We start from the raw sequence: 27318 nt of genomic DNA, 5'->3' as shown, positions 1-27318 counted from the left end.
GTCGTTGATGCAAATGTATATGTATTCTGAATAATTTTGTGGCATTTTTTGAGCCGGAACAGTGAATCTTTGCCACTTTTTTTGTCGAAGAGAACGTGTGTAACGTTAGTTGTCTCCTAAGCACGCTGGTGTTTGAAACATACGCAGAAAATTCTGAAAGGATGGTGGATGCGGTGAAACGCGTGCATGACTATGCCAAATCTACTCCCGAAGACGATGCGAGCATGGACTGTATGCCACTTTTAGATACCCCAATCAACAGCCCTCTTGCGAAAGTGCGGCGGCAAACTTCTGAACCTTCGAACGCAGCTATCCTGGAGGCGATCGAGAGGCTAGGAAAAAAGCAAGATATCTTCATGGAGAAGTTACTGGAAATCGAAAGGTCGGTTACTTCTAATTCGACCCTGATATCTGAACTTGCCATTAAAATTGATTCAGCTACCGACAAAACGGAGAGAGTGGAAGTTAAAACTAACGAGCTGAGTGCTCAAGTAGCATCTGTAATTGCCGAAAACAAACAGCTATGGGGAAAAGTTGACGAACTGGATGCATACAAAAGACGATGGAATTTGAAGATCGCTGGTGTCCCTGAGGAGGCTGGAGAAAATGTGAAATTGATCGCTATGGATATTTTCTCTCGAATTTCGCCGGGGTTGAGGGATGGTCTTCAGTCCTCCATTGATGTTGCACACAGACTCGGGCAGAGAGATGCAGACGCGTTTCCACGGCGGATTATTGTGCAGTTTTTGTCACGTACCCATCGGGATCGCATTTGGTTGGACTCCAAAAATTCTGAAGTCCTCAGGCAGAAAGGTATCAAAATCACAGAAGACCTGACACAACGAGCGAGAGAGGCACGGAATAAGCTGTGGCCACTTGTAAGTCAAGCCAGGAAAGAAGGAAAACGAGCTGGGTTCAAGGGCTCGTTCGCCATTATTGATGGAAAGAAGCTTACAGCGGATATGTGAATCATGTTAACGTTTTCCTTTAATCTCGTCGGAGGATTGAATATTGACTCTGACTGTACTCTACAGGTGTTGTAAACTTCTGGTAAAGAAGATTTTTGAGGTTTTTTCCTTTTATCAAGGCTCTTTCCTTTGAATATATCAGGATACAAGATTGATGCTGGTTTATGGAAGGTTAAAAAAAAGATAGGTTTTGCACTTTAAACCTTTTTTGCTAAGTTACCTCTTTCGCCTTAGGGCAGATTGTTCTTGTTCTTTCTATGTGTTTAAATTGTTCTTGTTTTTCTCTAAATGTTCGGGGGATTCGTGACCTTACTAAACGAAAAGCCTTATTTTTATTTTGTAATTCTAATAGAAGAGATGTTTATTTTTTACAGGAAACTCATTCTAGTGTTAATGATGAATCTTTTTGGTCATCACAGTGGGGAGGTAAAGTTTTATTTTCACATGGGTCTACTCATTCTGGGGGAGTTATGATTTTATTTAATTATAACTTTAATGGCAAAATTCTTGAGTCACATTTTTCTCTAGAGGGCAGATGGATAATAGCTATAGTTCAATCCAGAGAGGCTGTTTTTATTTTATGTAATATATATGGCTTTAACAATTCAAAGTCAAACGAAGCTCTTTTTCAAACGTTATCTAACAAATTGGCTTCTTTAAAATTAAAATTTCCCTCAGCAGCTGTTATCATGGGAGGAGATTTCAATGAGGCCCCTGATTTGCATTTAGATAGATTCCCCCCGAGACTCAATGTCAATAAATTTAATTTACTTATAAATGATCTCTGCAGTAGCCTTGATTTGTTAGATGCTTACAGACACGTCCATGGAAACAATATTTCCTCATTTACATGGTTTAAAGCAGACTTGTCTCAAAAATCTAGAATAGATCTCTGGCTTATATCTGACTGGCTTATTCCCTTTATTAACTCTTGTACCATTTCACATGCTCCTTTAACAGATCATGCTTATATCGATCTTGAAATTTCAGGGAATCAAAATAGTTCTAAGAGACATCCAGGATACTGGAAACTAAATACTACTTTTTTACAAAACCCTCTTTATTGCTCAGGTATAAAGGACATAATTGAAACATTTAAAGGTAATACAGGCTCTGCTACTGCAAATTGGGAACTTTTTAAGTATGAGTGTCGGAGATTCTCTATACGGTTTGGCAAACGGTTTTCTAAGGAAAAGGAGTTGAGAAGCTCTGCAATTATAAAGGATATAAATAATATTTTATGTTTGTCCTCCCCTAGTGATCAGGACAAGGAGAAGTTATACTTACTGAAGGAAGATCTCGATGCTCTTTATGCAGAAAAGGCTAAAGGTGCTTTTGTTAGATCAAGAGCAAAGTGGTTAGAATTTGGAGAGAGGAATTCGACATATTTTTTCAATTTAGAAAAAAGAAGAGGTGAATTGAAAAAAATTTCAACTCTTGATATCAATGGTGTTCTTATTTCTGATGAGGCCAAAATTTCAAAATTTGTAGCTGACTTTTATCAGCAACTTTATACCTCTTACTTTCATTCTGATTCCTCTAAGCAATTTTTTTCTAAAGTGGAGCAGTTTATCCCTAATATAAGTGAGGATAGTTATACTGCTTGTGAGGGTGAGATAACTGTGGAGGAGATGGATATTTTAATTACAAAAACTCCTCATAATAAAAGTCCGGGCCCTGATGGTTTACCATTTGAATTTTATCGATCCTTTTGGAACGATATAAAATATTTTATCTTAGATGTCTTTAAAGAGTGTTTAGACCGTGGTGAGTTAGCTGAATCCATGAAGCAAGGCATTATAACATTAATACCCAAATCAAATAAAGATAAAAAATTCTTAGATAATTGGCGCCCTATAACTTTGCTTAACTCTGATTATAAATTATTAGCTGCTTTATATGCAAGAAGATTAAAACCCTGTTTAGAAGAAGTTATCTCAATCACACAGTCTGGCTTCATGAGGGGTCGGCACATATCAAATAATATTCGCCTTGTTTTGGATCTTTTAGATTATTCTGAGTTGGTCAATGATGATGCGCTGATTCTTTTTTTAGATTTCTATAAGGCGTTTGATACAGTAGAGCATGCCTTTATGTATGAGGCTTTAAGACATTTTGGCTTTGGCCCTAATTTTATGAAAACTGTGCAGACTCTCTATAAAAATATCACTAGTAACGTATCCTTGTCTTCCGGAACTTCTCCACGGTTTGTCATTGGGAGAGGAATTAGGCAAGGATGCCCTATTTCTCCCTTTTTGTTTTTGTTAGTTGCAGAGCTCCTTAACCTTTATACAATAAATTGTTTGAATATTGAGGGCATTAAAATTGCAGATCGCTCTATTTTAATTAGTCAACTTGCAGACGATACTTGCTTATTTCTAAAAGACAAAGGGCAGGTCCCTACTATATTGCAAGCTTTAAAACTCTTTTCGCTTGCCTCTGGCCTCTCTGTTAATCAGTCTAAATCTGAGATTATGACAGTTCATCATTCTGATATGTCAGATGTATGTGGTATTAAAGTAAAACAAACAGTTAGATATCTTGGTATTACAATTACTAAATGTCCTGTTGAGAGAATTGATTCAAATTTTTCTAAGTGTTTGCTTAATGCAAAAACTGTGTTTAATTGCTGGTCTCAAAGGAATTTATCAATCTATGGGCGTGTTCTGCTCTCAAAGGCTGAGGGAATTTCGAGGCTGGTATATCCTGCTCTGTCCTTATATGTCAACCCTAAAATGTGCTCAGATATTGACAGGGCTTTATTTAAGTTTATTTGGAAAAACAAAACGGAGTATGTGAAAAGAAAAACTATTATTAGACCTTTTTCTGAGGGTGGGCTCAATGTGCTTGATTTTAGTACTCTAAATATTATCTTTAAAATCAATTGGATTAAACACTGCTTGTCACAAAGTAATTCTATATGGTTTTATATCCCCAACCTATTTTTTGAACAGTGTGGTGGATTATCCTTTTTATTATCCTGTGACTTTAAATATAGTAAACTTCCCATAAAATTATCAAACTTTCATAAGCAATCATTAGAAGCATGGAAATTGGCCTTTAAACATAATTTCTCTCCACATTCATGTATATTATGGAATAACCAATTTGTGTTGTCTAGAAACAAGAGTATATTTAAGAAAGAATGGTTTGATAAAGGTATTATATTTCTTTCTGATTTATTGAATGCGAATGGTGAGGTTTATACTTTTCAGGAATTTTTTGCTTTCTCAGGGATTAGAACTACCTGTAGAGAATATAATCTGCTGGTGAAAAGCATTTCCCCTAAATTGCTTTACCTTTTGAGAATACATCTCCGTTATAATTCAGCTGACCGTCAAATCCCAAAGCTTATTATTGGAGGTATTAATATCATGGACTTTAAATGTAATAACTCACATATTAGGGAATATCTTATTCGTGGTGTCAGCTGTTACCCAATTGCACTCAGAAAGTGGAAACAATTCTTCTCCATACCTTCCATTGAGAAAATATGGTCAGCTTCCAATAAATATTTACTCCCAAATAAGGTAAAGGAAGTACACTTTAAGATATTGCACAGGTACTATCCCTGTAACACCTTTATCAACAAGTTTAAAAAAGATGTCTCACCTAAATGTTCATTCTGTAATCTAGAAGATGAAACACTCACTCACTTATTTTGTAAATGTATATATTCTGAAGGCTTTTGGAAACGGATATCTAATTTGATTTTTGATGTGTTTTATAAGATAGTTAAAATAGAGGAATCTATGATCTTTTTTTTGAATTGTAAAACTGGATCAGAGGAAGTTAATAATGCTTTAGAGGTGTTAATCCTCTTTGGAAAGTTTCATATTCATAAGACAAAAATAATGTCTATTACTCCCTCATTTAATTTTTTTTGTAAAGACCTTAATATTTTTTTTGAATCTTTGACTTCAATCACTAGCAACAAGAAATGTATAAAAACATCTCGAATGTTAAAAAATGTTATGTGTAAGCTGTAAGGTACATGCTGTATACTTGTTATATGTATCCCCCTCTTTCTCTCTGTTTTTGTTTGTTTGTTTGTATTGTCTTATATGTTGCTGTTAAATACTGTTGTAAGCTGTTTTGAAAGAATAAAAAAAAAAAAAAAAAAAAAAAAAAAAAAAAAAAAAAAAAATACTGGCTTCCTTACATTACATGTAGACACTCGGAATGTATAAGCTTCCAGAAACATTGAAACCAGCTTTGCAAAACATCTGTCAGTCGTGCGTGAAGTAAATGTGTTCCGTATATGTTCATAAAATGGTGAAGCTAAGAGAAAGGATGGTTACTCTCTGGTACTGCAATTGCAGTTACCCCAGCATTAATGGACTATGGGTAGATGTCGCTTAATATCTGCTATATGTAAAATAAGAAATTATGGATTTGGATGTTCTTCGATCACCATATTATATAAGTAATCTAGCTATGTGGGATACGACTGTATAACCTTCTGTTTCACTTCCAAATCGCTAACTTTTTTTTTTTTGGCAAATCTAATTTCCTGGCCATAACTGGAAAAAAAAAATCAAATCACAAAATATAAGTTTTTCAGGTTTTTTTTCTTATTATTTATTATTAATAAAAATGGATAAACATATTATTAATACTAAACTGCATAATTGGTTAAGCCCAGGCTGATTTATCCAAAGTAACAAAACTGTTATAGGTGAAGTTATAAAGTTTTGTAAAATCACACAAAAGTCACACTAATATAACCGAAACAATTTTGGCACAACATTTTGCCATTTTGCATTTTATCATGTTCGTGACCTCTATAAAACATGCACAAATTAATTTTCTCAGTTTGCAGTGCTTCTTGCTTTATAAAAAAAAAAAAAAAAAAACTATTATATTTTCTCAAAACTGCGAAAAAAAGGAGTTATCTCAATTTGCTGCCAAGCTGTTATCTGATATCACACAGAATGTTATCAATTTCAGCCAAGATTTTATTGGCGTCATCTCATGCTGTGTTAAGCAATAATCTCAAATCCTAAATCTAAAACCACAATTATACATCATAACATTAAAGTCCGGTTATAATATGATAAACTTACTTTAACTTGTGATGTTTCAATGTTTGCCCATTTTTCAATAGTGCTATTTGTGACAGTGTTGTACTGCACATGTGTTAAAGTGGGAAATGTTTCTTCTGTTCCCTGAATCGTGCTTATGTTTTGCACTTATGAGTTTTGAGAATTAGGTTATAGATTCTGGAAATGCATCAGAAACGTTGAGGTGGAAAAGCCTGTAAGTGACTCTGACACAGCAAAACATTAAGATTGTGAGAAAGAAAAAGATTTACAGCAGAAATAGGGACTCACAAATCTATGTGTGTGTGTTAAGGAAAGAGCCAGAAAGAGAGAGAGAAAGAGAGAGAGAGAGAGAGAGAGAGAGAGAATGCAAATTGAATCTGAAACTCAAATCCACTGTTTATACTGTAGAATGTCTTTTAGTGAAAATCGTTCCACCATTTATCAATCTCTCTAAATTGCCATTGTGGTCTTGATGATTTCTTTCAGGCAGTCAGGTGTAAACATATTGAGTGAACAAGTTAGAATGCAGATAGCAAGCGAATAAGTAACTTTAATAGAGAAAAAGTAAGAGACGAGAGTGAGTAAATGACAGGATGAGTGATTGGACACATGTTTGAGGAAGAAAGACGGGGTCAAAATGAAGCTGGTGATGTACCTCAAATGTCAAGTAACAAACACCCCTGCCTAACACTCATGTCACTAATACGTTCAAATCCATGTCAGTTCTACACTTTATCTTTTTAGAACAGTCTGCACTTCTTGGGGTTTGCCTCGAGCTAAGGGCTTTTGAAAAGTTTTCGAATCTGCTGCAGGTTAAAAGTTTTGTCACATACAAAGCAGGTGGGAGCAGAAGCAATGTGTCACCTCTTGTTCTGATTCTCAACCTTCCATCATAATGTTACTGCATGAAAGTATTTTGCTATGCAGCAAAAATTAATCTAGCATTTTTGGGCCTTCATGAAATAACTCTTCAGGGAAATCCAATGTGTGCCGAGTAAAATATACTGTAGCGGCGTTATTGTACATAGATTTTTTTTTATTGCACATATTATATACAATAGCAACCATTCTGTTCAACTTTAATTAGTAGATATTATTTGGACGGTGAATATGTTGACTTGATGACAACGCTATACAGCCAAAAGTATTCATTTTGGAGGATTTTCCGTTCAATTTCCCCTTTAGCCTGTACCTGCTTCAGCAATGCTTCTGTGCACAAATGCAGCTGAATTGGAAGAACATACAGTACCAGTCAAAAGTTTGAACGCACCTTCTATGCCAATTTTTCTACATTGAAAACAATCCTGAAGGCATTAAAAATATGCAATAATCTCTGCTGAACAGTTGATATTGAGATGTCTCTGCTACTTACAGTACAATATGTTCTGTAAAGCCTTCATAAGGTTTCATCCACATTTGTTAGGTATCCAGCTAACCTCATTAGCTAAGCTCATAGATTAATCCCTGGTGGATGACATGAACTATTTCTAGCTTATCATACTGTATTACTGCCTTTACCTTTTAATTGTGCACTTTTTCAGATATCTAGCCTTCACATAAATCATCAAGGCTTTCTTTTAATTGTACAAACCACACCAACTTAGCATGCTAACATGCTAATCTGAGTGGTCTGTGAACAGCAGGAACACACAATGATTATTTTTTTAACCAAAGGCTATATTTTTTATATATGCCTAGCCAGACAATACAAAATACATTGTAAATTGTTCTTAAAGGCAAATGTTTGGGTTTAAAAGTATTATGCTAGTCACTGTTTAAAAAACTGCATCATGCGCACCTTAATAAAGGAAAACTCTGGTAACTTTGGAGGCCTGGATTCTAATGACATGAATGGAGCAACATAAGTACCTGTATAACTCGACTCTAAACACAAGGTTCTTTTACTGCTTTAACTTTATTGAAATTTAATTGACTCAACTAAATTCGCAGACGTGGCAACTCCGAACACGACCCCATGCAATTTGCGCATTTAATGATTTCAGTTAACTTTAAAGGTTACATCAATAAAGTTTTCCTCCTTCAATTTGGGAGCTGAGTTAATTGCACTATTAATGTATATCGAGTCTTTGGGTTTTACGATTATATTCGGTGTTTCTTAAAAATGAGAGAGCAGAAGCCCACAAGCTGCTGCTTTTATTATTCCTTAAAACATCAACCCCCCCCCCCCCCAAAAAAAAAAACACCAAGCCAAAATCATTAAAATGAGCATGAATCATAAGACGTAAATGACTCCATGTTAACATAGCATTGTTGTTTTTTCCCCTCTCATTTATTTTCTTTATTATTTATTAGTGTGCTATAGGTATTATGACTGAAGTTGCATTATCAGAGGATGCATTAGAAACTGTTTTTGATATCAATCATTAATATTTTACGTATTTTTAATTGGTTATAGCATTGGACCACTGATCAAAAAGTCCCAGATTCAAACCCCACCATCATTTAAGTTGTCACTGTTGGGCCCCTAAATGCCATAAATGTAAAGAGAAGCTATAAACTCTATAAACTAAGCTATAAAAAATGAGCCCACATATATTATCTGAGCTAATCCTATAGGACGTAATTCTCTTCAGTTTCACCAAAACAAAAACAATTTTTTGGGAGATGCTTAGAACTGAAGAAATTAACAAGGAAAATTGTATCCACTAAAAGTTAATTTTATTGATGTGGTGTCCAGGGTTCACATTGGATAATTATATTTAATCTTCTAAATAGGTTATTTTTAAATAAACCTTCATTATATTTCTAAAACACTGTGAGGCCAAAAGACTTAGTGGTGGCTTAGTGGTCGCCTTACACCTCCAGGGTCCGGGTTCGATTCCCACCTCTGCGTGCGTTGAGTTTGCATGTTCTCCCCATGCTTGGTGGGTTACCTCCGGGTACTCTGATTTCCTCCCACAGTCCAAAGACATGTAGATTAGGTAAACTGGCACTCCCAAATTGCCTGTAGTGTGTGTGAGTGATCATTTGACCAAGCCCAGAAAAAAATATGTGTGTGCTCTGCAATGGATTGGCGTCCTGTCTGAGGTGTACCCTGCCTCGTGCCCTAAGTCTACTTTATACTGTAGTTTATTATAACGGCAAAGGGGGAGTAAGTCTGGGATGGGATGTTTAGCAAACACACAAAGGTCTAAAAAAATTGGCCAAATAGGCTATAAAAGAAAATTTCGAAACAAAAATGAAGCCCCTATGAGAAGGCTTGTTGAAACACTTGAGTGGGCGGTAATTATGCAATATGGTCAAAGTAATAGAACATTAATGTAAAACTGAATGCTCTCTCTCTCTTTCTCACTCTCGCTCTCTTTGTATCTTTTATCCACCATAAAACAAAGGCTGTTTTGTTCTCACCTGATAACTGTTACGGCCATACCCACTGTTTCACTACAAGCACACTTAGCAGTAAAAGTGAATACAGCCACATGAACAACTCTTTCCCTGTACTGTTTTGTTGTTTTTTTTTCTTGCACTGCAGTTCCACCTCATTCACATGACAGCAGTATCTCACTGAGGATCAATACTATTGAGCCAGCAGCCCCCAATGCACTAAGCTATTGTCTCATCTGGTATCTCATTAGAAGCTTTCAAGGAATTTAACTGACCAGATAAGTGTCCGTTTTTTTTTTACATCTGGCGAACATCTCTGCATGATCTTTTGACCAAGCCTGGGAAAAAGCCCCCTGAACAGAAATGCTTGGAGTGTAAACACAAATAATACACGCAGAAGGGGAGTAACGATCTGCCAGCTTATCTGCTATGCCTCGTCTAATGATTGCAGGTTTCTGGAGGTCTTGTATAAAACCAGACAATAGGCCTTGACAAAAAGAAAGACTCACCAATCAACCACTGTTAAAGTGTTTGTGTGTGGGTGTGTGGCTCTCCGAAAGGCCCACGAGGACAATGTTAAAGTATTGCACTTTTTTTCTTTTTTTTTTGCACCTCAGCAGAATAGTTGGAAATGTAATCAGCTCAGGCCCATGCTGAGCCCCGGAGACTGGAGTGAAACTGGCTGAAGAGCAAACGACTGTCATCAAGCACAGGGCAATCTTCTTTTTGAAGCTAAAAATAAACCACGACAGCTACGAACAATAAGCATATAAAAACCACTTGACACTTGTCATTGTATGTGAACAAACTGTTAATTATATCGCATATCATTTTCCGCTCGGAGGTTTAAAGTAAGCTTACATTCACACTACATACAGAATCAGAACTGCATGTTCACATAAACAAATAATCACAATCCAGAAATTGGACATCATAAGAACTAATTCTGAAATAATCTATGTTTCAAAATAATAGACAAATCATGAATCATCACTCCATATCAAGTGGTTAATCAGAGTAAAGATTCTAGGCTGTTGGCATCTGGGCAACATTGGCACTTTTTGTTTTAGTTACTGAAGCTGGGGCAGCAGATGCCCCGCACAGAGAGATGCATTGTGGGAAACAGGTGGCATGGCTGAAAGAGGCTCATTCTGTAGAACTCACCCCATGTGAGGTCAGAGGGCACTGAGGGCCAGCTGGATGTTCGCACCAACTGCCAGTCGAAGTCATCCTCCTGTTCCTGTCTGTACTCGCACAGGTCGGCATTTGAATCCTCCTCGAACGTGCAACCTGCTACAAAGAGGAAACAAACAGGGCTAAGTTTTAAAAGTTATCCTGATACAAGATATCCAGCCGAGTACCATCAAGCCTGATGAAGAGCACTCCGAAAGGTGATTTGGGTTCACAAGCAAAGTCTTGATTCCCTGGGCTTAGTTTCTCTAACAAACAAAGAAAATGATAATTCTATAAGCCAGATGAGATCAAAGAGCCGGAGTAAACATGCTGAATATGATGGCGGTTTGTAAACCTGAATAAAAATGGATTTCAGTTCATGTCATACAGTATAACATTCATTATTATCTACCACGAGAGCTTCTTCACTGGTAAAGGTGTTCAATGATCTTGTTGGTGCCCAATCCTGTAGAACCTTCTACTTATACCACGTACTCCTGAAGTTATTTTGGTTGATCTCACTGCAACATTTTCTAATGAACTTATTTCCATAAAATATCAAGAAAATAATCAATTTAACCTGAGTAACCCATATATATGTACCAGTAAACTAGTGACAAGATCATGGCACCTTAGGCTCTTTTATGCCTGTGGGAAGCAAAGTCTAGCGTGTCCAGTGTGGTCCCACTGAAAAGCCTACATAGCACAACTTGACTATTAGTGAACTTATTAAAAAAAAGAAAGAAAAAAGAAAAAAAAAATATAAATAAAAATCAGATGTGTTGGACTAATGGTACTTAGTTATTAACCTAGTTAACCCAGTGTAAGTATGTATCCAATGTTGTAAACATTAAAGCACTTTTTGTAAGTCGCTCTGGATAAGAGCGTCTGCCAAATGCCTAAATGTAAATGTAAATGTAATAGTGTCAATGCTGGCCATGACCAAAATGCACCAAAGCACCCAGTGCACCAAAGCCTGCTGTGTTTATGTCCTAGCAGGCAAAGAGCCCAAACCCGCTGACCTGACTTCCAAACTTCCCAGATACTAATCTGATCAAGCATCCACAGGATGCCCTGGACAAACACGACCAATCCATGGAGGCCCCAAAGTATCTTCTGCCAACATGTATTGTGGAGTCATGCCCTGAGGGTCCGGATCTGCCCAGGTGGCACAAGGGGAACCTACACAATACTGAGCTTAATGTTATTGTTGTAATGTTATGGCTGGTTTGGTATATGAAAAAGTAAATTGAAATGAAGTTAAAACATGTCAGGCTTTGTTGCACAAGCACCTCACCACGTCCAGTACACGCCATGAGATTTGTTCCACAAGATTTTTTTCAGACACTCTAACACTGTTTGAACACCACATGCTCCCATGGCAATTTTTTTTTTTTTTTTTTTGGTGCTTTGGGACCTGCAGGATCCCAATCCTGATGCAAGGTTTGCATGTGAGTGTCTTAGTTAGTCCATAAAACCTAACCTAGCCTTCTTATGCATGTGCATGTCTGCAAAGACCTTGTTACTGTAACTACGTGGAATATGATATAAATATCGTTGTCATAAGGCAATCATTTTTTTTTTTTTTTTTTTTTTACTTTGTGCACCCTCATGCATAGCTTGATTTTATCTGTGTAAAAGCTTGCAACTTTTGGCTAAATACTTTTGTCCATAATTTTGCAAACTGTTAATTATTGAATTCCAACTTTGTGGCAGGAAGGCATATTTTTATTATTTCAACAGTGCACAAAGCAAGGACTATCAAGATATGGTTTGAGTTCGGTGTGGTAGAACTTGATTGACCCACACAGAGCCTTGACCTCAATCCCATTAAGCACCTTTGGGATGAAGATTTGAAGGAAGGACGATTGTAAGCCAGGCCTTCTCGTCCAACACCAGTGCCTGACCTCATAAATGCTCTACAGAATGAATGGGCACAGAAACACAAAAACACTCTTGAAATCTTGTGGACAGCCAAGTTGTAAAGTTGTTGAGGCTGCAAAAGGGGGGCTGACTCCCTACTGAAGTATATGTGTTTGGATACTATGTCATTGCAGGTTCTGCCAAATACTTTTGTCCATATAGTTCATGTCCTCCAAAACTGATGAATGAGGAAGGAATTAAGAAATGAAGATTATTTTGTAACAGTTTGAAATTGAAACCATCCCATGCACAGCAGCCTAATTAATGGGCTAATCAATAAAATTTCTTCCTTATGGATACTGATAAAGTAAATGTAAAAAGCCAAAGAAGTGATCATTGTACCTTTCTAGGCTTGTTTGCTTTGTTATTGATTGTTTATTTGTGGCAGATGAATATCTAGGCCATAATGCACCATAGCACTCCCCTAATCTGGTTAACAGAGAAACAGGAAAACAGCACAGTCCAATGGACGGACTACATGACACCCTGCAATACAAACCTTAAATGGACACAGTCGAGCTCTCGGGTCTCTAGCAGGTACAGTACATGAGTACCCCATTTGTGGAACATGTCCATACCGGGGGGGACTAGACCTTTTAGAAATAATTAAGTTTCAGAAGTGTGGTATAACCCTGCAGCTAAATCCATCAAAAAAACACTTGAAAGGGACATGTCTTCATCTCAGCAAGAGGCTCACAAGTTTCAAAACACTTGCGGCACAAGGCCTTTCTTACAAAAGAATTCAGGCTTTGAGTGGTGCCTAACTGGAAAGACTTAGTCACCATGGACACCTCCCTGACATGCTTGGGGCAGTTTAGTGCCAAGGAAGCCCAGAAGGCATATGAGGCCCCAGTGTGAAAGTAAAACATGTCAACCAGCTAGAACAGAGTCTTGCTAGCCCTCAAATTCTTCCTACTGGTCCTAGGCCACCACCGCATGCTGAGACATTCAAAGAACATGACATTGTAATAAAAGGTTCATTACCTAAAAAAAACCCACACAAAACAAGAAAATTACTTTCTGTAGTATGCAAATTATTCATGCTAAAGAATGGGACTTGTGCATATTTTTCTTACTTTGCTGTCGAAAATAAGAAAAGACAAACATAACCAGAAGATAAGAAGAGAAAACATAACTACAGTAGACGGCAATAAGTGGAATAAATCCCTTTAATGGAAAAAAAGGCTAACATGAAGAACCTGACAAGAAATCGTCCTGATGGGAATCACAACCTCTGCAGGTAAGATGACTACATTTAATTTAATTAATTTAAGCCAATAATAAACTGCTTTTTTTTTGTGTAGTGACTCATAAAGCTCAAGACACTGCATACTTTGCTTTTGTTACTGCAATCACAAGTCAATGAACTCGAAATACTGTAGCGGTGAATTACTGGTGTTCAAAACAGAACACCAGGGTCTGGGAGCATGGAGTTTGCATGTTCTCCCATTATCTTGGTGGGTTTCCTCTGGGTACTCTGGGTTTCTCTCACAGTGCAAAGACAGACAGTAGACTAACTGCTCATGGTATGTGTGCGTGCAGGCCCTCAGATGGATTGGCACCCTGTCCAGGATGTACCACGGCTCAACTGGAAAACCAATCGCAAACTAATAAATAGAACAGGAAGCCAAACATTTAAGCTGAATACAAAGGAAAAAAATAGTTGACATCATTATTATAATACCTGATCTTCCACTTAACAACTTCCAACTGGAGCAGGAGGCAGAAATCTCTATGTTCTTTTTAATCCCTCAGTCAGCAAACTGAAACACTTAAGCTCAAGTCAAAAGGTTTAAGTGGGTTCTCAAGTAGAAGACAAAGAAAATAATTGTTAGACATGCTTGACCAGAGTGCTACATTCAATGCTCTCAAAGCAATTAGATTTGCTACAAATGTCATGATAAAACACTCATGAAAGTTATGAATTATTTGGTTAATACTATCTCTAAGACACATGAAGAACTGATCTAACATCACCCTAAATGAATACAGTGGTGTGCATATATATATATTTAAAAAATATTGCGTTTTCCACAACATACAGTACTGGTGCCATGACCCGAATCTTGATATCTCTTATCTTCTCTACAGAAGTAACCTAAAACCGTGCATAGTGGAGTCTGGGATTCCTGGAAAAGTCCCACTTCTGGAGGATTAGATGTTTGTGAAGTCAGTGGGGTCAGTTGGGATGATCAGGTTGATCTAGGATCCAAAGAGGGCATTGATTATGGAGATCTTTTTGCTTTTTTTAGCTCCTTTCTGATTTTTTTTTCCTTTTTTTGGATTTTGCACTTACATGATTCAAACAAATATAAATATTACACAAGGAGTAAATACAAAATGCAGTTTGCCAATGCTAAACCATGAATGAACTGTGATTTTTGGAAAAGGAAGTTATATTTCACTTGCCTCACCAAGGCCTGATTACTGCCAGACCTGTTGAATCAAGAAATCACTTAAATAGTGTCTGTCTGAAGTGTATTATGATTTAAAAATTGCATTTACAAAAACAAAAATTAGAAAGGGGCAAAGACTTTTTTTATGGCACTGTATTGTATATGTACATTCTCATCTGCCAACCAACTCATCCAGAATAGGATAGGTCCATTTTAAGTCTGTTTCCTCTCGAATTTACTTTCTTATATTGTGTCTCTGCATTTTTCCTGCCTTATCTGGCTTGCGTAACTGAGGAGTTGTAAAGCTACAGTACTATGTATGGTTGCTTAGAGGTTATCAATGTTGCGTTGTGCCTCAGGTGTGTGTGCGTGTGCGTGTTTAGTTTGGTTGTTCTCCCAGTGCCTGATGAGTTTCCCTCTATACTCTGCTTTCCCATGCAGACAAAAAACATCTAATGTAGGCATAGAAGAACATATCATGTTGGTCCTATTCAGTTTGTCTAAGTTCTAAAAAATTTATAATGTGGTTTCCGAATTGCACTTACTGTATAACTATGTCCTCAGCAACATATCTACTTCTACAGCTATGTCGCTGGCGTGGAGTTATAGGTCATTGCAGGTATCACTTAAAAAAATGTCAGCAAAGATGGATGGATGTAAAACTAGTGTGTAACCCTAGACGTTTAAAAACTGGTATACAACATATGCACACTGCTACTTCTGATCCAACAGCGACAACACAGCAAGTGTGAATCATTATTACAGGATTGTCAAGATGACTCACAACAGCTCAATAATGTTTTTTATTTTTTTTTTTTAATCCTACATCATACACGCTGTAGCTTTGTGCAAACATTAATGGCGGTACCGGATTGATTCTACTACAGTACTACTCCAATTTACACATAGTATATTATTATACAATGATATAATAATACTATTAAAAAAAATGTATACACTTGTTACTTTGCTGTATCTGTCTGAAAATTAATCCTCTGTGGGAAGATTATAGCAAACTGCAAAACTGACTCATAGGGCAAGTAAGTGAGCATGATAAATTTATAATGAGCGTGGCCGTGGTCAGATCACCCAAGAGCCGCATTAGTAACGTTACACCAGTGATGCTGACTATTAATAAACGTCTGTTTTGTTAGCTTATATGCAAGTCCCATTGCCAGTTAACGCAAACACTTGATTTGCAGTCGTTGCCACCAAGGATGGTGCAAACAGTTATTAGTTTTAGGGGGCAATTACTTTTCCACATAGGGCCAGGCAGGTTTGGACTGCTTCTTTTTCCTTAATAAATGAAATCCTCATTTTAAATCTGCATTTTGTATTTACTCGGGGTATCTTTGTGTAATAGTCAAATATTAAAGAATATAAATATAAATAAGAATAATATAAAAGAATATCTCAGGATGTCTTTGTAGAAATTTAGGGCACTTCCACGGTAGGCACTATTTATTTGTACCGGACCCAGGAATGATTGATCCCCCACTGGCCACATTATTATCATTATTATTATTATTATTATTGTTTTTTGTACTCAGGTACACTTGCGTGATTTTGAGACAGACGGCACTGATGTCTAAACTGCTGTCCACTTCCGTGTTCAGGTTTGATCAGCTTTCATATCTGATTCGATCACGAGCCCAGAACACTTGTTCTCTCACTGATTAAAATTAATCAGACTTTAGGGACAAGTGTTCTCAGAAACGATCCCCCCCCTAATGTGAAAAAAAACCCTTAACCTCATTGAATTTACTTCCATCAAATGCATACATTAGTTACACCTGATTGAACTGAGTTACTGTACACTGACATAATTTGTTTTAATTCATCCAACATTAGTTGAAGATGTCTTTTTAAACATGCCAAAGGGAAATGCGACGTGAAGATCAACAAAAACTGCACCAAGATTTGACATGGCTGTTTCCTAGCAGTCTGTCAGCCAGCCACCCTGTCTACTCCAGCATAGTCACGTCTAAGATGATGGATATACAGCTAGTGTTTAACCTCAGCGTAGAGGTTAACTGCTTAGCTACGTATGTGTGCATTTGAAAATACAGCAAGGTGTTTTTCACATACACGCTTAATCACAGGGCAAACTCAAAGCACTTGTAACATATATTCAAGAGCTTAAAACACTTGTGTATTGTTTGCCAAAATCCACAGCATGCTCAGTTCACTGATTGAAAGCCATAAAGAAACATCACATCATGCTCAAAGCCGGCTAGAAAAATTATCACATCGTCCCAAAATTTGGCAGGCCATCTTTGAAGCTTGGGCATATTTCAGCCAAAACTGGGCACAACTCATATCTAGTGGCGGAGGATGTTTATTAGACCTCTACTAAAACAGCACCTGCTGTGGCAGGTCATTGTAAAGATCTTTGACGGGTGCTGGGCTGCGGAGATCGCCAAATTGACTGCCAAAGTTTGCTGAGCAGGGGACATGATTTGGAGCAGAGCTGGATCAAGGTACGCAGAGACCCTTTACCTTGAACAGCTTTGCGCTCCATGACTTCAGCCCAACCCGGAAGATGGTCCTATTGTCCTCCTTCTGGAGCTCTGATTCCCCACTTACTGTAGATTATTCACTGGCTATAGCCTTATTGGCAAAAACTATCCAGGGGAGGCTCATATCAGAAAACCGGGAACTCAAGCCCTTGGTAATCAGGACCTCCACCAAGCAAGCCGGGACAGCACAATCTCCACCCAGTTCCCATTCAAAGGCTTTGGTTCTGCTTTGGCTCCCCCAGTAGAACTGGCACTGCTAGTGAAGTCCACTCATTGTAGGCAGTCAGATGTCCATGAGAGGAAAAGATGAGAAAATGGAGAACATGGATTGAGTTGAACACTGGTATGGCACTTCTTGGGTGACACCCTTTATTTCCTTCCCCTGAATTATTGGTGTAGGTGAAGCATTCTGTCGTGAGTCGAGACAAAGGTAATTGTTCAGTAAGTAAAAGGTACTCAAAAACATAATCCAAAAAACAAGCAAGTCCAGGCAACATACAAACTGGCAGGGGTTAAAGTGGGCAGATTGGAAGTCCAGAGCAAAGATTCTAGAGCGCAACACCTCTATGGTTGTTGGGTCATACCAAGCTTAAGAAAACTGCTAAATAAACTTTGTGTTGGCAGTCTTATATTTGTACCAGCTTGACTTTCCTTGAAGATACCATCACGATACTTGCTCAAAAATTTTTGTGGCATTACATTACTGTCAAAGATGCACAAGAACTCTACGAGAGTGTGCGTGTTTCCTCCCATGCCAAATCCTATTTAAACAACTGCAAACAGGCATAAACAAGGCAAAATCGAAAAAGAAAAAACAAAGAGGAAACAAGATGGCCCAGGAAACGAGAGAGGTACGGGACGAAGCACAGTATTTTATTAAAAACCAAGAAAAAAAACTGCTAGATATTCAAAGTTAATCACAGGGCAAACTCCAAGCACTTAAATAAAACATTGGATTGACAACCAATAATCAGACAGAGGAGGAGACAAGACAGGAACCAAAACAAACACACATGGCAAAGTAAACAGACGACCGTATGCCAAGCCATCGCTCTGTCAGAAGCGATGTACGCAGCTTGCGGCGCTCGGATCGCGCATGGTGAAAAGCGTGACATTCTCTCAGTTGATTTCATTCTTCAGCATAATGGCAAGGCCTGTGGATAAATAAAGGAAGTGACAGTTATCCCAGATGGTGTTAGACGCTACGTCTAGTCTTTTCTTCATCATTCATGCCAAGCCTCTTTCTTGGTGTGGTGGGTTCAGATTGGCACTGCAGGGTGCAGGGTGTTGTGTGGAATTGTTTCATTACAACATCTCTTCCCTACACACACACACACACACACACACACACGTGCACACACAACCCATCACTTACACACCCCACCTGCAGAACCACAAACACTCTCTCTCTCCCCTTGGAGTCAGCAGGATAAATGAACTGCTTGGGAGAAGGTAGAAAACAGAGAGAGAAATAAATAAATAATTACCCGTCGTACATGTGGGGAAGGCTTACAAGCTAAAGTAAAAAACAGCTCGGTTGAAAGGTTGGCTCGAGGAGCTCTTAATGTATCTTATTTAATAGAGGAAAGCGGAGGAAAAGAGGGCTCGTTCAATTACTCTTGCCAATTTGCTGAGATAAGAGAAAGACGAGATACCAACCTCTCCGATTTAATTTACGGTTCATTCTCTCTTATACAGCTACATCAGCCCGGGCTCCAGCGAAATAATCACCGCCTTCAGCTAAAATATTTACATCTCAGCCGTACACACGTGCTTCTGACTTGTATTGTGTAATCCGAGTCGGAGATCGGTGGTCAGGTGGGCCGAACAGAGCCATGATCAATAGAGAGCAGCGCTCGCTTCGGCAATCTGAATTATTAAGGCCAGACCGCATCTTCGGAAAGGAAAAAAGGATGAGGAAGACTGAAAGAGGTGCCAATGCTGATGGAATGTATGAAAATTTAATTTAGCCTCCTGGAGAAGAGGTTTGTTTTTCTCCTGGAAGGGAGAGAAGCTGAAGGGTTATGTCAGGGCTTTCACCATCAGGCTGGAAAAAAAAAAGATTGCATGTACAATCATGATTCATCCGCCAGCATGCTTACGAACAACGACAGAATGCTCGAATGTTTAGTGCGCCGCTATCCGCGCATATTTCAGCTTGAGAAATGAGAAACAAAACAGAATGATAAAATTCAATTGTGAAAAAATAAAAATAAACGGTTTTAGATTTAAGATGTCAGCGTTTATATTTAGATCAGATTGTTTTGACAAGGTGAATTAAAGTGTTAATCTCTTAAGAAAGGATTTAGCTCTGTTGTAGCACCTTGGCCTCTGATTCGCACGTGCACGTTTACGCGCACGTGTTTCGAATGCTGAAAGCTATCCAAAGAGAAAAAAAAAAAACAGTTAAATTCCAAATGGAAGAGGACAGAAGACATTTTGAGGTGTCTCGCAGTCATATTCCTCATAATGAAAACCAGAGCACAATGTATAACTGATTATTGCCACCTACTAACTAAAAATGAAAAACATCAGGGGGAACATCTACATAAATAAAATCGTCTGTAAATTGGACAGAACTCGCTCTTTCAATGAGTTTTATAGATTGGAGGACCTGAAACGAATCTCAGAAAATTTTCCGCCTGTGTATGTATTTGTCTGTCTGTATGTCTGTATGTCTGTCCGGGTAGTTTTTGTCACAGCATCATGCAAAACTGGCTCGAAAGAATTGAATAAAACTTTGCCAGTCCTTAGATATTTGCCTGAAGTTAAATATGTTTGACAATGTTAGGTAGAAGTAAAGTTACAAGCAGTTATGTGCTGAATTACAAACGCCGAGTTTTGGCTGTGGGCGCGTCTTAAATCGACCGCTGGACAGAATTTAATGGAACTTTGCCTGAAGTTTAACCTGCACCATAAGTAAGATTAAAATGTTAAGTAAAAGCGATGTTATGAACAGTTACAGTATGTAATGTTTAATAATCTACTTTAGAATAAGCTACTAATGCTCAATGTAAACAAACACCTGCACCAATAGATATTAAGTAGAAAAGCTGAACTGAATAATTTTACTGGGATTTAACGTTACCCGTCCAATGGGTTCTAAACCTACTTTAAAAATACATTTTAAAATGTATTTAGAATTACTATTAAAAAAGTCTAAAATCAAAAGACAATAAATAAGCATGATGAACAAATAAAAAAGACAACGTGAGGTTTGCTTGTGTAAAGCCTCTCGAGTTAAACCTGTAAACTCTAAACAGACTCCATGAATCCATTCCATTTGTGTGTCTATATAAAAAAGCCGCGTGAATGATCGAACAGCAAGAATACCAAGCAGAAGGCGGTGAAAATCTCCTCCCTGTTCCTCCTCCTCACACTGCCATACTCCCAGACACACACACACACACACATATATATATACACACGCTTACACAAAGTCCTGAGAGACGGAGCTGCCGGCAGGTGCTTGACCCCCATTACTGAGAAAAAAAAATCACGCAATCCCATCAGGAATCACAAGACCAGTACAGACCTCGTCGAAGGTCTACAGGGCAAAGCCAACAATAAACTTACACACACACACTCTATACCTACACATGCACACCTTCGTTCACATACACATACCATGCTGTCATGCTAGCATGTCATTTACAACAGTTTCATTTTCTTCGGGTGAAGAGAATTCAGTCTCGATAGTCAGCATGTCACATACTGGCATTTCCTACAATGGCCAACTGGACACACACCCAAGTGCACCAAGATATGTCAATCATATTCATACCTAAAACTAAACTTAACCTTATCGTCAGTAATCATGAACATGCAATTACTATATATAGATGTTTCCTCACTCACACACTCATCGTCTATACCCCTTTATCCTCGCTTTATATACACTCTGGACGGTATGCTATTTCTTTGCAGTGCACACACACATACAGTACACACACGTATATGCTCATTACGGGCAATTTGAGAATGCCATGCATGTCTTCGGACTGTGGGAGGAAACCGGAGAACCCGGAGGGAATCCACCAAGCACAGGGAGAACAAGAAATCGAACCCTGGAGGTATTGATGTTTACATGGACATTATTTCTTAAACCTGAAAAAACGAATAATTCCGCTGATCCGATAAGAATTTAAGTATTTAATCCAATTATATTGTACCTTTTATGACTAAGTGGTGCTGCTCGCTGTGAAGCAGTTAATCAGCTGGAAATGTTTTAAGGTTTAATAATAATAACTTCAATAAGGTTAGGTTAGGCTTCCCATTTCTTCCTGTCTTCTTCGTTATGATTGGTTGCAGGAATTCTGTCCTATCTCTAATTGGTTAGATGCTTTATTGTGTATGAAATCAGTGTTCTGTCTTTAAGACCTATATGAAAACTCATCCTATCACTTATTGTTACACTCATGTGGAGCAAAAATGCATAGAAAATAATATGCTTATTCTGCCAAGAGAGACAGAATCAGAATCGGAAAAAAAAGTGTTTGCACAGCTAATATTTACCTGGTAAACGGATTACTAAAGGTTTACGCTCTCATTCCCACTGTACTGTAACTTCATTCCGATCGAGCTGGATCGGGTCAGACTGTTCTGGTTGAGGGGTTTACTGTATGTGATACGTTTTTAATCCAATTAAGCTCTTATGCGCATTATTAATGTCTGCATGGAAGCAGTGTTACAGTAACTTTAACTTTTTATTTATTTTTTCCCTAAAATGATATACTGAAAATGATTAAATTAACAAAACCATGTATAAATATTTTATTTGCTAAGATGCACAGTGTGGTAGGAAGTGCATAATCAAGGATTTATTACACATCTCTTTATAAGCTCTTTTAGCCGATAAAACGTTTTCTTTCTTCTTTTTTTGTGATTTTATATGGAAAGCTTATTCACTAGCTAATACGAATTGAAATCCGAGACCCTGGCGAATATTAGAGCGTATATCAGTTCTGTGTTATTTGTGTTGTATGTAATTAAAGAGCATGTTTAGCTCAGTATCTACACAGTGAATGCATGGACTTGAAAATGTGAAGTTCCTCATCGTCCTTGACCGAAGGCATGTGACGAATATTACATGCTTATAATGGAATATATTCTAGATCAGTAAGGGTGCAATTTTCTAATTGAAGTAGGTGTTAATCATGGAGAAACTAAAGAACATCCGAGTGTAAATATGTGAAGTGCGATTCATTTGCAGATAGATCTGAGTGCCACCAAGTGCAAGCTTTTTTTGTTGTTTTTTTCCTCCTGAATTGTTGCTTTAAGTCTCACAAGTGAGCAAACGTATACTCATCATAGCCCAAAGCAATTTAGTAAATGTGCCGTTAATTTGAAAACAAGATGTGTGAATAATTGAAGAGCCATAATGGTGCTTCCATATTCCCAGCCTCTCCAAATAAGTGCCTTGCATTAAGGCTAAGAACTTTTAACGGCCCTTATGAGATCCGCATTTGGCATAAATTATATCTTGTGGCAAAATCAAGTGTCCGCGCACAAAGTGGTCCCTTATGCAAGGGTAAAAAGAGCATTTACATAGTTTAATGGTTCTATTTTGGTAATGTTGTTTGTTTTAAGATTTTTTTTTTTTCTCCCCCAAGGTTGTGAATGCGTGCACTTAACAAAATGGCAATAGTATAAACAAGTCGCAAACATGAAGCCCTCCTGAATGAGTATAATGTCCCAGAGGACTTTCACATTAGCTTTGTTGGGCAGAAACGACAATAAGCATTTACTTTTTATCACCACATTCAGAACACAGCCCTTTATTCATCAAAGTCAATGTAAACATAAAAACCTAATCGTACACTAATTCCATAGTGTGTGACCAGTGTGTATGTGTGTAAAAATGCATGAAGTTTCAACAACCTAAAGCTTTATTCGCAGTTACAATAAATAACCAAATTATTAATAGGAAGGGCGGCATGGTGGTGTAGTGGTTAGCACTGTTGCCTTGCACCTCCACGGTCTGGGTTCGATTCCCGTCTCTGTGTGCATGGAGTTCGCATGTTCTTCCCATGCTTGGTGGGTTTCCTCCCATACTCAGAAGATATGCAATTTAGGCTAATTGCCATTCCCAAATCGCCCGTGCCCTGCGATGGATTGGCAGCCTGTCCAGGGTATACAACGACTCGTGCCCCAAGTCTTCTTCTATAGGCTTCAAGCCGCCTGCGACCCTGAATACAGGATAAAGCTATATAGGAAGATGAGTGAGTGAGGGATTAATAGTTGGGATGGGAATCACCAGTGACCTCCTGATATGATATTCGAGCTTCAAGCAATAACGATAGAGACAAAAGTAAAAATAATTAAGAGAATGGAGCAAGGTAAAAAGATGGCAGTCATTGCTTTTTTTCGTTCTTTTAACACTAATTAATTTGTTCAACCATCCGTACAATTATAAAGAAAAGGACATGATCATGGAACATGTTAGTTTTATACTGTGTAGAGCCAGTTGTGTAAGTAACCTAGTACCTAGACAATGTTTGTTGGACTTACGAACAAATTGGATTTACGAACAAGCTTTCAGAATGTAACTCGTTCATATGTAGGGGACTTACTGTTTATATAATTTAAAATATACAGTATTTAAAAAATATCAATTTTAGAGTCAGTATGGTGATACATGAATTGATAAAAAAAAAAAATGATGTGTCACTGAATTGATTTTTCTTCCATCTCTAGTTTTTAGCAAGTATAGCTGTTTTATTATAATAGGTAACCTTTTAGTAAAATATAAGATAATAGGATTTAATATCTACTAAAAAAAACTAAAAATCTTTGTGTAACATCTGTGCTTGTAAAATCTGTAAAAAACAAAAAAATACAATATACTGTAACTAGCCCTGTTAGACTAACAACAATTGTTTTTTCTAAGCATTTGGCCTTACATGTACATGCCACATGAGAGGATTTTGTGCAATGGCGAACGTAGTTATTAAATTGATTCATTGGGTCATTAAGTGTAATCATTTTTTGTTTTAGATTTTCCAATTTTCTCCTGTAATATTAGGCGTAGCTGTTCTCTCTCTCTCTCTCAGCTCCCCAGGAGACTACAGCATCACTGAGGATTCAGATTCAAAACTTGCAATCTCTGGATGATCAGGCACGCTTGTTATTGTTCCGCCACTCCGGGGGTTATGAGTTATTTTTTGATTTAGAATCAATTCAAGGCTTTTAAAGTAATTTAGGTAAAACTCGCAGGTTAAATGGTCTAAAATTGATGAGCTCATTAAAAACCAGGCCGGTCAATATTAACACGTTAACACGTGATTAATCTAGAAGTTTTAACGCATTAATTTTTTTTTTTTTTACAAATTAATCATATGACCAAGTTTGACCCTAATGGCTTTCTATAATCACATCTTGGTTACTTGCCTGTGTGAAATAATTGCACGTTTAATACGAATAATAAGATCACTGAGGAAACATCAACAGTCGTGCTGAACATCAAGTTTTATTATAAAAAGCTTATAGATGGATTTTTAGATAAACCTTATGACAAAGTTGTGTGTGCAGGCTACGTTCAAGGGAACTATTTTACAAGCATACATTAGATGGTGGCTCAGGTGGCTCAGGTTCTAGGTTGTTGGTACCATCACTACTGCCATCTAGTGGATTTTTCTTTGTCTTTCGGCTGTTCCCTTTCAGGGGTCGCCACAGCGAATCATCTGCCTCCATCTAACCCTATCCTCTGCATCCTCCTCTCTCAAACCAACTAACTTCATGTCCTCTCTCACTGTCTCTCGCCTTTTTGGTCTTCCTCTAGACCTCCTGCCTGGCAGTTCCAACCTCAGCATCCTTATACCGATATAAGGGTTTATTGTTCTCCTATCCACTAGATGGCAGTAGTGATAGTAACAACTGGAATTGCACATATTAAGTAATGGTAAGGACTGGCATGTTCAAAAAGAGCGGAGAACAAAGCAGCTGAATGTGGGAAGCAGAGCGCATGTGTGTCATTCGTTTTTGTTATAACTCAATAAAGGCATAAGTTAGGTTTTCAAAAGTAAAGTGCAGGTTAATTTTTTTATTTTTACTTTAGATTTTGTATGAATTATTTTTATATAAATATTTTTGGGTTGTGGAACGAATCGTTTGAGTTTCCATTATTTATTATTGGGAAATGTGTGTGTTTTGATATAAAAGCATGCTTCCAGAACAAATTGTGCTCGCAATCCAAGGTTTCACTGTATTATAAATTGAGATATTATAAAACTGCATAATGTGTTTCCTCCAGTATTTAAAAATTGAGATTCATCTTGATAAATCACAGACTATAAAGGATTAACTAGATTAAAATCTTTAATCGATTGACAGCACTATTAAAAACATACCACAAGTGGATCGCAGAACAGAAAACATTTACACAACTGACAACAAAAGTTACACAGCATTTCACTGTTTATTTTATATATTTTAGTAAATGTTGATACTGAAGAAGTCAGGATATATTATATATAATATAATAGCTCAAAAGCAGTGCTAGCAGTGCTCAAAAATTATATTGAATCGAATTGACAGTCTACCAATGATTCACAGCTCTGTATTAAAGTTGCTTACTGGACTTTGTAAATGCTTACACATAAAACACACAATTACTCTTCCACTGTTGTCGAACAGAGGCGTCGGAATGCTCTTCCAAGGTCACTGCGCTCAACAACACTCCCACGATTGCGGCGAAGTGTGTATTGTTAAATGTGAAAGTGACCTCCGTAGCAAGTTCTGATGCACAAAGGCACCTCGAAAACAAAGGAGATGCTGATTAATAAATCATTCGGAATAAATACATTTAGTTTTTAATTATTTTTTTTATGAAATAATGCTTGTTTTTTATATATAATATATATATATATATATATATATATATATATATATATATATATATATATTATTAGTTCAGGCTAGAACTGTAAAACCTACATTAAGACATCCGATTTATGTTGCATGCTAATAGGAATCCAAACCTGACTTTAAATAGAGTTCATGCAACTCCCTGGCGGTCAGGCTAGAAAAAGCTTCGGTTTTCCATATAGATTTTTGATGCGCCACAGTGTTTATATTCTTTTATTTCCAGCGATCTCAGACACGAGCATGTCTAACTCGAGTTTCCTGAGATATATATTTTTTTCCGCTTTTGTATTTGTATTTACGCCTTTGTATCTTTGCTGAACGTGTTCCTCCTGTTGGCCCACTGCATCACAACAGCAGTGTTATTTAGGATCAATTAGGATATGTTGGTTACAAGTGAGGACCATACAGTAAGAGACTAGTGAGTGGGAGCCTTAGGTGAAGTGGATTATTATTTTTTTTTATTATTGGAGATTACATCGCTGCTCATTTTGGTGATTTATTCATGTGCCATTTCTGGTGCTTAAATCTGTGATTGTTTCTATGCAAAGTAGTTATAATCTGCTGCTCATGTAAGCATGTTACTGTATATTGCTACGTCTCCTGATTAGAACGGGGAGTCATACATAGACTGTCCATTCGATTCTGTAAGGGATATGTTTGGGATATTGATTTAATTATTTATTGTGTGATTTGTTTCAAGCAGCTTTATTTCTTGCAGGTTTAAAGCAGTTAAACTGTTAGACATATCTAATAAACACTGAAATCTTGTGTCGTTGATTATTAAATGAATCTGTTCTTCCTGTCAATCTTCTGTGCCACACTCCAGTCCAGTAGGTGGCGGTATTGCACCAACTGCCCATAAACTTTGGGTAAAAATAAAAGATCAAGAAGCAATAAGCAAATGGATTTTTTTTTTGTTTGTTAAAGGAATTTTTTATTTTAGAACGTTTCAAATTTTCAAATAAAGTTTATCAAAATAATTTAAAAAGTTCAAAACAATTTTGAACTGTAAACTGCCTCAAAGATTCAATGTATCAAATCGACCCACAAAAAGAACAATTCAATTATCTAATCTATTTAACTG

The 27318-nt window shown here is 37.3% G+C and overlaps 1 protein-coding gene across 6 annotated transcripts in view; it reads right to left on the bottom strand.

Annotated features, from left to right (window-relative positions):
• The window catches only part of ptprua (protein tyrosine phosphatase receptor type Ua), a 307016-nt gene that overhangs the window by 219215 nt on the left and 60483 nt on the right, over positions 1–27318 (bottom strand). For all 6 annotated transcript variants that reach the window (XM_053489812.1, XM_053489814.1, XM_053489813.1 and 3 more), the window contains exon 2: positions 10523–10651. In XM_053489812.1, the coding sequence (XP_053345787.1) occupies positions 10523–10651 (129 nt within the window). The remainder of the gene's footprint in view (positions 1–10522; positions 10652–27318) is intronic.

The sequence above is a fragment of the Clarias gariepinus genome, chromosome 28 (assembly GCF_024256425.1).
Source record: "Clarias gariepinus isolate MV-2021 ecotype Netherlands chromosome 28, CGAR_prim_01v2, whole genome shotgun sequence".
Taxonomy (NCBI): Eukaryota; Metazoa; Chordata; class Actinopteri; order Siluriformes; family Clariidae; genus Clarias; species Clarias gariepinus.
The sequence above is the reverse complement of the archived record's forward strand: the minus strand, read 5'-3'. Positions and strand labels throughout refer to the sequence as shown.